This window comes from Gymnodraco acuticeps, unplaced genomic scaffold (genome assembly GCF_902827175.1).
Source record: "Gymnodraco acuticeps unplaced genomic scaffold, fGymAcu1.1, whole genome shotgun sequence".
In the NCBI taxonomy this organism is placed as follows: Eukaryota; Metazoa; Chordata; class Actinopteri; order Perciformes; family Bathydraconidae; genus Gymnodraco; species Gymnodraco acuticeps.
The window spans coordinates 845,917-856,945 of record NW_022990441.1 but is presented as its reverse complement, the minus strand read 5'-3'; the positions used below and the strand labels follow the sequence as shown (position 1 = coordinate 856,945).

Sequence of the window (11,029 nt, the reverse complement as noted above, 5' to 3'; positions counted from 1 at the left end):
AAGGTCGATATTGTTATAACCAAAAGCAAAAACAGCAGATGAGACACAATACCGTTAGTTACTGTGGTTCAGTTTGACTGATACTGTTTGTACTCTCAATTATTAAATAATAGAACATTTGATTTTAATAGTTAATGCGAATATTAAAGGCTAGTCCACTATGCATGCATAATACATACTAGATGAAAAATATGAAGGAAAATGGTCTATTGATAGCCTGTAGTATAATCACACTGTTACTTCTTTGTTCTTTTTTGTGTGTGTTCACTTTATGGATTGTGTCCGTGTTTTTTGCATTGATAAGAAATTACCAATATCAGTATGTCGTTGCATTATAATATTATTATCATGCGTATGGCGCTGTGGTAATATAAGTGTATGTTTACAAAAATCTGCCGTTATGCATCGATGCGATCAACATTTTAAGGCAGGAAAGTGTTATTTGGTCAGCAGCACTGTGGTGGTGAAACGGTATTACAGCACGGCTGCAAGTTCACGTTCACAAATTCATAGGCTTTCGCTTCGTGCATAAACCAACCACAAATGTTGCTTCACAGCAAGGCAACGCCGCCCAGTGGTTATGAGTTGCTTTGCACCACAATGACTGAGTTATTCTAAATCTACACAGTCTTTGAACATACAGTAGGACTACCTGAAAGTTTGAAACCCACATTAAATTGTATCTTGATGCCAAATCGTGCATTTATTATGCTATCTATTTTATTTAAATGTAAATGTTAAATGTTTTAAAATAATGTTACAGTTGTATTGCATTATCATTAAAACACATGATCTGCCACTTTCAATATAAATCCTACTTGCTGTTCATAGTCTAAACACTATTTTTGGACACCAATACGTATTGTAGGATACATTCAACAGAAGTCCATGTATTTTCCTTCAGTATTTATTTATTTGCAATTTGAATCACAAAAATAACCCTTGTTTTTTATACTTTTTGGCTTCTGGCCTATTGGGGGTTTGGACTTTTTATATATTTATATAATATGTGTACAACTTGTTTTTCACATACTTTTTAAGTCCTGTATTGCATGAATAAATACGAATTCAGGGAAATTACTGACACATACAGCTCCAGCGACAAAGGATTTGCTTTTAGGCAAAACGCATAATTCCAGATGGTATTTGTGAACCCCTCGATAATATCGATATGGAATTGAAAACTGGTGAAGTTTGGACCAAACTATTTTCGTAGTCTATGATTGGAGACTCCCACCGAGTTATAAGGTTTAGCCTACGGGTTTAACCCATAGGTTTAACCCGTACTGTTACGACCAATTCCAGAGAACTACAGGTCCCAGCTGCCCTTGCGCACCCTACCACCACAAACAAAGAAGAGCCGCATACACACAACTCGCGGGGATTTGAAAAAACATTGAAACATCTAAATATAATTAACAAAACGGCGCACTTTTAACAAGGATGATGTTACGTACAACTGTAACGGCAAGAAAATCAAAGACTCTCCGAGGCATCGCGTGATTTCACGCTTCCGGAAGTTAAATAGCATGAGAGAGAGAGAGAGAGAGAACTGTCCGAGGTGCTGACACTGTAAGTAGTGCTGGTGCATGTCCTGATTCAGTCTACATACCTGTATATTTTAAATGTAGCCTATTTCTTTTTCTTATGCATGTTTTACCATCAACTTTACGTACTCTGTAGTTTCCATACCTGTGTTTTCAACTGAATATTGTGTTCACCATAATAAATGGGCAAATCACAACATCTCTTCTTGAACTGTTCTCAGTTATGTTATGTTTGATATCTACTCACCTCACTCATACACAGACACATATTCTTGTATTACATCATAAGACACACTATTACACTACTCTTTGAATATGCATCATGATCTTTGATTTTTTTTCTCCCATTTATGTATAAATACATTGTCAGAATTTGGGAAGATGGATGAATCACAAGAGTCCTGTATCCTCAATGCCGAAAACTGCAGCAGCAGCAGCAGCAGTGCCCTCAGCAGTAAAACGGGCAACACTCCACAATGCAACGGTGCTTCAGAGTGCAGGACCCTGCTCCATCTCCCTGAGTCACACGGTCTCCAGCTACTGAGCGTGCTCAGTTCATTCAGGGAGCAAGGCCTGCTGTTTGACTTCACCATTAAGGTCCAGGAACAAAGTTTTCCCTGCCATCGATGTGTCCTTGCAGCATGCAGCGATTTCTTCAGGTATCTATATATCCATCTATCTATCTATCTATCTATCTATCTATCTATCTATCTATCTATCTATCTATCTATCTATCTATCTATCTATCTATCTATCTATCTATCTATCTATCTATCTATCTATCTATCTATCTATCTATCTATCTATCTATCTATCTATCTATCTATCTATCTATCTATCTATCTATCTATCTATCTATCCATCTATCTATCTATCTATCTATCTATCCATCTATCTATCTTTCTATCGATCTATCTATCGATCTATCTATCTTTCTATCTATCGATCTATCTATCTAGTTTGTTGATAACTTCTCTGTGTTTAGGGCCATGTTTGAGGTGGATATGCGAGAGCGTGGTGATGGTTCAGTGACTCTGGGTAACCAGTGTCCAGTGGCAGTGCGTTTATTCCTGGACTTTGCCTATTCAGGAGAGATGCTCATCACTGATAGCAATGTAGACATGCTGTTTCAGCTTGCTTCTTTTCTGCAGGTAGAAATACATTATCATTTCTTCTTTCTATTTATATAAACATAAAGTACCTTGGGACAAGTCGACCAAGTGTGTGCCTTTTACCAGCGCCTTCCCACGTAGCTCAGAGTGTACTATACAAAAACTTGAATTTGTATTGAAATGTCACAGGTTTAAAAAATAAAATTACCAAAGGCTATATTCATTAGCTACGGTACACCCTTACAGATGTTTTCAACCTTCTTGACTAATTACACCTCCTCTAATGGCTGTGTGGTAATGTAAAAACACCTGAGTGGGTGTATAGAGTCAAATAATTTGAAGAATAACATTTATTAATCATCAAGTTGCTTAGTAAGATACATATCTCTCAGTGACAGTTTTTGAATATGTATTGTATGTGTCCTCAGGTCTCAGTCTTGTCCGAAGCGTGCAGCAACTTCGTGATAAGAGCCATGGATCTCAGTAACTGCCTGTCCCTATTCTCCCTTGCTGAGGCCTACTGGCTCTGCATCCCTCCTCCAAAGTGCCAATGAGTTTGTGGTTCAGAACTTCGCTGAGCTTTCCAAAACCCATGACTTCCTGGATATGCAGGTACAACTGACAAGATAATGAAGATAGTATATCCTAGAAGCTGATTTTGATGTAGCGGCATATGAAGATTATAATTCAATAAATCCATATGAACACACTCAGTATTAATCATTTCATCTGGTTCTTATAGGTGAATGTGTTGGAAGCATGCCTGAGGTCAGATGCTCTAAATGTGCCCAGTGAGGAGGCTGTGGTGATGTCTCTTCTTAGATGGATACGCCATGATCTCTCGGAAAGACAAAAGCTGTTGCCGGGTTTGTTATCTCTAACCAGATTCCACCACCTACCTGCACCTGTACTAAAGGTAAGAGCATGCTGTATGTACAATATGTTTGTATTTGATATGTGGTCGTATTATAGTCTCACCCTTCCTTTGTGACACCTTACAATGCCTCTTAGACTCTGCGTGATGCAGATGATCTCCTCTGCAATAGTGAGTCCTGCCTCGCCCTGCTCTCTGAAGCTCAGAGCAGGCAGGATCAGTACAGCGGCCTGCTCTCTGACGCCAGGCCAGCCACCACACAGAGCTACATCTTCATCCACAAAACAGAGGAGAATGGTGAGATCCGCCACAGCTTCTGCTACCATCTGGAGACAGACCAGTGGAAAGAGCTGGGAACAGGGCACAGAGAGGGGACGGCCATGATGCCAGACCCACCGGGTTCCTACCTTACTAGCTTTGCTGAGAAGGTATGTTTGAGATTGAACGTTGCTGCTATTAAGCGCAGAGTCTCCTAACCTTTTTTGCATTGTTTCTCTTTGAAATTGTCAACTTATGCACCCCTTACTGCAAGTAAAAGCTTTGGTGTTGGCCCAGGTTATACGTTTTCTTTTCCAGATTGTTTTCTTTGAAATGTTCTAAGAGACCCCCAGAGGTTAAAGTATCCACTATGTTACAAGTAATAAAACAATAATTATTAAAAGTCAGAACAATAAACCATAATTTTCTTATCTTTCCACTGTATCACTAAGATATTTGTGACAGGTGGATGCCGGGGGAACTGTTGCCGGGCTATACGTCTCCATGTGGCTGAGCCGTTCCATGACGCCACAGATGAGGTTTGGTGCTTCTGTCCTGTGACCCTCACCTGCACGCCGGCTCCAGCCATGCTGAAGCCCAGAACCACACACACAGCTGTAACCTGCCTGGACCGTATCTACGTCATTGGAGGACGGACAAGGGGATCCAGAGGGGGGGCTCCCAGTCTGCTGGAGGTAACAGTGTACCCTTTATGGACGATTATGACCAGATTCTTGGTTAAGATGTCCTTTCATTATTACATTTGTATTGTGCCAGTACAAATAGTGTTCTTTTCTAAAATATTTTCCAGGTGGAGTATTTTAATCCTCTGACCCAGACCTGGAGCTCAGTCAGCCCACTGCCCACCGCCATCTACTACCCTGAGGCCAGTGCTTGTGGCAGTGTTATCTATACACTGGGGTCAGAAGTGGAGATAACAGATTCCTTTAACCCTTCACTGGACTGCTTCTTCAGCTATGACGCACAGCAGGACCAGTGGAGCCGCCTGGTGGCAGAGTTTGGACAATTCTTCCATGCTACCCTGGTCAAGGCAGTGTCAATAGATAACACACTGCACATCTGTGACCTGTCCACTTACAAGGTGAGCCCTCAGCTGGGCACAAATGAATGAACGAGTTGTCATTATTGTATCTCAATGTGTTTATAGTTTAAGCTTTCCTAGGACTGTTTAAATAATGAAACACAGAGTTCAAAAGGGTGACTTTTCCCATCCAGATCTACAGTTTTTGTCCAGAGACCTGCGTGTGGAAGGGTCAAGGGTCCTTTGAATGTGCTGGTTTCAACGCAGGAGCAGTGGGTATGAAAGACAAAATCTACATCCTGGGTGGAGACTATTCACCTGATGAGATCACTGATGAAGTTCAGGTAGGAGAAGCTTTTATTCATAATAGCTGACCTACTGAGACGTTTTAAATCATATTTCTTAACTAAAGGCACAGGCCACCAAATCTGTCAACATGGATCTTAATGGTAAATTGTCTCTGCTTTGAGGAAGCCTGGAAGAAGTGATCATAAATCACTAGATAACTATTGACATATTCATAAAAATAGTCAACATTTAACAAATAAGGCTTGCTATTTTTGTCAGTTTATTGTTTTAAAGTGTTAGTTTCAAGCAATATGTATCGAGTAATTTTGCCATGATATCTCTATATTCACACTGCATATGAAGAGTACGTTATTTATTATTACTCTCACTTATATTTTATTTATCACAATTACAGTAAATAATTCAAGAGGAAAGCTTATTTATGATACATTAGAATGATAAAGTTATTGATTTAGTAGCAAGGACACACCAAAGACCAACAATATGTGATTAAAGTGTAAATGAGTAACAACAACGAGAATGGATGGAAATAAGAGAGGAGATGGTTTGGATAATACCTGGAGATGGTAGAGAAATTAAGGTTTTTAATAGGAATAAAAGAGGAAAATTGAGTTAAAGGTATAACCTGACGTCTGCTGATATTTCTCTTTCTGTGTTTCCTTGTGGCCTGTACAGGTGTACCACAGTGGGAGAAGTCAATGGGAGGAAGTGGCTCCCATGCCCAGAGCGCTCACTGAGTTCCACTGTCAGCTCATCAGCTTCAACAGATACAAAGACCCATGGGGGGACACAGCAGATACACACTCTTGAATAGTCGATTTGCATGTGTGTTACATGTGTCTGATGGATGCTGGACAGCTGACAGAGGGAAAGACAACTTTCCACCAACACCACATCTTTCTCACATCATTAAAACAAGACTGCACCTGAGCCAGATTATTTACTACTTTTTAATTTAAACATTTGATTTAATATGTTCACTTTGCACGAGTGAGTTGTCTGCTGTCATAGGATCTTTGTTGTATTTAAATCAAAATGTGGTCCCTCCCATGGAGGAACCTTATTGAGCCAAAGACTACAGTATATTGGAAAGCCTATTTTAATAACTGACATATTTTGTTCCTATGATTTAGCTGATGGAAACCTGCTCATAGTATAGTACCTTATTTAAAACTCAACTCAAATCCTCTTGACAAAATTGTGTAAATAATCTTGTTGGATTTTCACTTTAATCTACTTGCCTTTATCCTGTTTAGCCTGTCATGTATCCATGCATGCCCTTTTTCTCCTCTCATGAAATAACATTCTACATGTGATCAATACACAGATCACCTGACAACTGAACCTATAGAGATGAACACTGTACCTTGGAAGAACATAATACGTTTCAGAAACCAGGAGGAGAAAAATATGGGCTTTGTGGTGTAAACCACAAATGCGTTGTACGGTTGTGTTAAGAAACCTACAAAACCAATACAACAAATACCGTAATGTTTTATTGGCAAGGAGTGAATATAAACATAATGCTTTATTAATTGAGTTGATGTGTTTTTTTTGAGTAGATACAGTGTCTGCATGTGATACATTCATCATCGCAAGTAAAAACAGAACAATAGACACAACAGCATGGTTTTATGTTTCAAAGGGCACATCAATGGCACAGTGACATGCATTTACACCACTGTTAGAAGGATTACATCCCTTTAAAAATAGAGCAGCAAGCCCCTGTTCTTTTATTTGTAATCACCCGCATGTTTTCTGTAACTCCTCCTCTGGCCTTGTTCAGAAATTCAAAGTCACATTCAAAAACGTTTGAGAATAAATACACTGATCAGTTGACTTTGAAATTGTCATTAATAATCTGCCCCATCTGTAACAAGCACATGGTTATAGGACTCTAATGAAAGCTGCAGCTCTGGACCTGACCAGATTAAAAGAATGATAAGATGTAAACAGTGTCTGAACATGAATCACTTAGCAGCAAAGTCCTACAGTAACAATGCTGGTTTTCCTCATATCGCTCCGACTCCTCTGGCACCTCGGTCATCTCCTCTCTTCTTGCTCCATGATTTAGTCTTGGTAAGTTTTCACCAGCAGCCACATCAGCAGCACAGTGATTAAGACGATCGTGAAGTTGATAAACAGCTCCTGGACTGAGCGATCCATGGTGGTATGACACCCGAGGATAGGAGGAAAGAAGGAGACAAGAAGGAAGGATGCAGATGTGTTGGATGCTTTTACAAAGGTTTGGCTGGTCCTGGACCTGAGAGGTGCAAACAGCAGAAAACAATACATGATATATGTGTGTGTGTTTGTGTGTACATGTTTTGCCACCCTTTTGCCTCAGGGAGAAGGGCCACAATGTTCCTTTATATATACACAAGGGACATAACGCATACTTCCACAAAGCATATAAATAAAAAACACATCATTATCACATAAACAAAGAAATACCATTCCAAAATCCTTTTACACTTTTTCATTTATTATTGTTAGTTGCATCATTTTGAATGGTTTTCTTTGAATTATTGGCCATATTTTTTTGTTACTAACAACAACAAATGACAACACAAAATATCAGTGAGCTGTTACCTTTCCGCTTGGCACTGTAAGAAGAAGGAGGAGAAATCAGATATTCTTCTCTTTTCCAGCAGTACTTGACTTCAGAAAGCTTGTCTTCTCACTGGAAGCTTCTCTTGTGTGGCTCCTCTTCTCTGCAGCATCTACCAGCAGCTGTTCTTCTTGCTGTTGTCCCGTTCTCTGGACAGTGGAAGGGGCCTCTCCTAAAGTAGCCATCCTCAGCGGACCGCCCATGTTTCACATGCACACAGACTGATGTCACACACCTTTTTCACAATCTCATCCACTGGTGTACCACACAACAGAGGAGGGAGTCAGGGCTATTTATAAAACATTATTGCAGATAAAGGTGGATTACAGTGGTTGCAAATACAATACAACTCACAACTTCAGATGGATAAAGGAAACTGTAACAGTATCTGAGTATCTCTGTATGAGCCATATGCAAAATGGGGAAACAAGTACAACAAAGCGTTTGAATCCAGCTGATGCCATTGTTCATCAATCTGTCACAGAGCAACTTTGCAAAGGAAAGGTCAATTCCTCCCAGTTATCTAAATTTGAAATCTGAAAGTTATTAAAATACAATAAGGAGATGTGTTTGTCATTGGATAGGGTTGCCTTTAGAGCCTGGCACCTTTTCTAAATTGATTTATATTAACTGATGAATGCACATAGCCTGGGCTTAACCAGATTCTGCTCCCCTCAGGGAAGTGCACCAATATACTGTATTAGCTCCGCTGGGATAAGTAGGTTATGTTTTATAGCTCTATAGTGTAATAATGATCCCTGACCAAATTGTATATCAAACGTTTATCAATCAATCAATCAACCAATCAATCAATCAATCAATCAATCAATCAATCAATCAATCAATCAATCAATCAATCAATCAATCAATCTGGTTTAGTTTCAACTATATAAGTACCATGCATTGTAAGAAGATGAAAACAACTCTCATGTCTCTATGAGTAATATGGAGTTAAAGCTAGCAGCTAGTTAGCTAAGCTTAGCAAAATGTGTGGAAACCAGGTGGAAACACAGGAACAGAGAGCAAAATCCACCTACCAGCAGCTCTTTTTTCAGAGCTTTTATGTTGTACCTATCTAAAGATCCAGCCTAGCTGTTCACTCCTGCTTCCAGCCTTTGAGCTAAGCTAAGCTAGGAGATGATAAACAGCTGCTGGCTAAAGTTCCATGTTTACGATGCAGTAATTGTTGTTGAATTTATTCCATCCAACTCTCCGCCAAGCAAACAAGTGCATTTGCCAAAATTATTACTTTATTATTAACAGTTTTTTCTTTTTCTTGTGGTCGTGTCCACCCATTGTATTTGTGCATTGTTCTATGTTATGCTGGCGCTAAGAAAGGGATTTTTGACGATTGACCACAGCAAATCTCACACTTGGCAGCTGCTTAAAACGGTGTTATCTCTGAACTAATGTTAAACCCCCTTGACACAGACACCTTCTACTGTACACACAGACGGGTTACAGCAGGACGGGCGTATGAGCTCGGGTAGCCTTGAACCTTTCCATTACAGGATTCCAAGGTCATTCCCAGAGGATTAACAGATCAAAAAGACTGCCATTTTAGCACCATGCTGCCCTGCCAGCATCGGCCCAACAGCTATTTGACCCAGGGATTCCCATTGTCAGGGAGATCTAGCGCTTGGGTGCTTGATTAAAGCAGGGTGAGTTGTCCAGGCATCTCTGTGTGGGGTGGACCATGGCCCACTCTGACAGCTGTGTGTTTGTGTATAAGCGCTGGCAGGGTTACCCTCCAAATCAGTGGAGACAGAGGGGTGTCAACAAGGCCTCAGAGTGAGACACCATTCCACACATTCTGGGACATTGAGTGTGTATGGTATGTTTGTGTGTGTGTGTGTGTGTGTGTGTGTGTGTGTGTGTGTGTGTGTGTGTGTGTGTGTGTGTGTGTGTGTGTGTGTGTGTGTGTGTACATGCATACTGTATGTGCATGCATCAAGGCTTATTGTCTGAATTTGTTCAGTTATAGCAGAATTAACAGAATAGTGGACAAATCAACTTGATCAAGAATTCCTCTGCAGCTATGTATGCCATGAGACAATGAGCTATAAAATAAAGATGCTAAACAGCTCATAATTAACATGTTCACGGTAGTTCATTCATGATTTACTGGAATACAATCAATAATGCTTAAATATATACAGATTTGACTATTATTCAAATTCTGCTCTACTTTAAAAAGTATATAGATATAGATAATATATTACATCTGACAGCCAATTTAAAATTGAAAAAGGCAAGTCAAACAGGATTTGATGCAGAAAATGTGCTATGAAGAAAAGCATTTCCCTAATGCTCTTGTTGAATAAACACAAAAACGCCATGTGGTTTAGCCTGAACATTGGTGTACAAATAGCTGGCACTGAAAAAATGATTTAGCCCACAGCTTTGCCTTTTCGAGTGTTTAAATATGTTCCAGCAGCTTTGATTGAAGAGGAGATAGGAATGAATCTAAGCTGACAGAGAGATCATACACACATACAAGTTCAGCACTGTTCAGTCAATATTATTATCAATTTCTCTCTCTGTGATACAAAATAACCTGTTCCATCACCCTTCATTGTTTTGGAGTATCTTTCTCCACAAGACAGATGTCTATTTGCACAGAGTACCAAGAGATCAGAATCACTATTTTAAAGGCAGGATCCGGTTTCTTTATCCTTCCATCTCTCGCATGCAGTCCTGAGCTAATTAGACTAAGATGCCAGCAACTTCTTTGCCAGCCTCAAATCAAAGGGTAAAGGCATGCCTCAGGGTAAACAAATGGTCCCACTCTGGTTCTCACCATTATACTGCTCTTTCTGAGCATGGCTGATGTGTGAGGTGAAGCTGCCCTTGAGCACTAGCAAGGGAAATATCTTCCTAATCTCCTGAGAGTGATATTTCCATTTGGCAGAACCTTGACACTCTTTGTTCACAAGTTCATAAATATCTAGCCAACTCGGCAACATTTTGTTAAAATTAGACTTATAAGATAAAGTTCAAAGTTTGTCTGACAAAAAAAAAGTAACGAAACGAAATTTCACTTCAAGCTTGAGGTTTTTATCATGTTACATGTTTATTTTTTATTTTGGAACTTTGTTAGCAACTTCTCAACTGCTGTTTCCGAGATCACAAATGTACTTTGAACATCAGCTTTTGCAGCTTGCATGTGAAGTCCTCTTAAAAAAGAAAAAGTGAAGTACAAAAAACTGCTCAATGTTCGCAGGAAGATTGTGTCACATTAGAAAGTTCCAGAGCAGCTACTAAGAAGAGCCAAAG

General features: G+C 39.7%; 2 protein-coding genes across 2 annotated transcripts; one reads left to right on the top strand and one right to left on the bottom strand.

The window, feature by feature from the left end:
- Positions 1 to 1,401: 1,401 nt before the first annotated feature.
- On the top strand, positions 1,402 to 6,072 carry kbtbd3 (kelch repeat and BTB (POZ) domain containing 3). The gene is given in 11 exon segments (XM_034225600.1): positions 1,402 to 1,572; positions 1,918 to 2,206; positions 2,533 to 2,698; positions 3,088 to 3,180; positions 3,182 to 3,271; positions 3,402 to 3,575; positions 3,671 to 3,961; positions 4,244 to 4,486; positions 4,603 to 4,893; positions 5,028 to 5,177; positions 5,818 to 6,072. Coding segments are annotated over 10 exon segments (1,911 nt in total). The 5' UTR covers positions 1,402 to 1,572; positions 1,918 to 1,928; the 3' UTR covers positions 5,953 to 6,072.
- A 544-nt stretch (positions 6,073 to 6,616) lies between these two features.
- LOC117552256 (sarcolipin) lies at positions 6,617 to 7,882 on the bottom strand. Its single transcript, XM_034225601.1, has 2 exons — positions 7,735 to 7,882; positions 6,617 to 7,405 (listed from the first exon to the last, which is right to left on the bottom strand). The coding sequence occupies exon 2, from the start codon at positions 7,306 to 7,308 to the stop codon at positions 7,213 to 7,215; it is 96 nt and encodes a 31-aa protein (XP_034081492.1). The 5' UTR covers positions 7,309 to 7,405; positions 7,735 to 7,882; the 3' UTR covers positions 6,617 to 7,212.
- Between the last annotated feature and the right edge of the window lie 3,147 nt (positions 7,883 to 11,029).

Coding starts and splice junctions, on each gene's coding strand:
- LOC117552256 (XM_034225601.1), bottom strand. CDS start 7,308: ATGGATCGCTCAGTCCAGGAGCTGTTTATCAACTTCACGATCGTCTTA.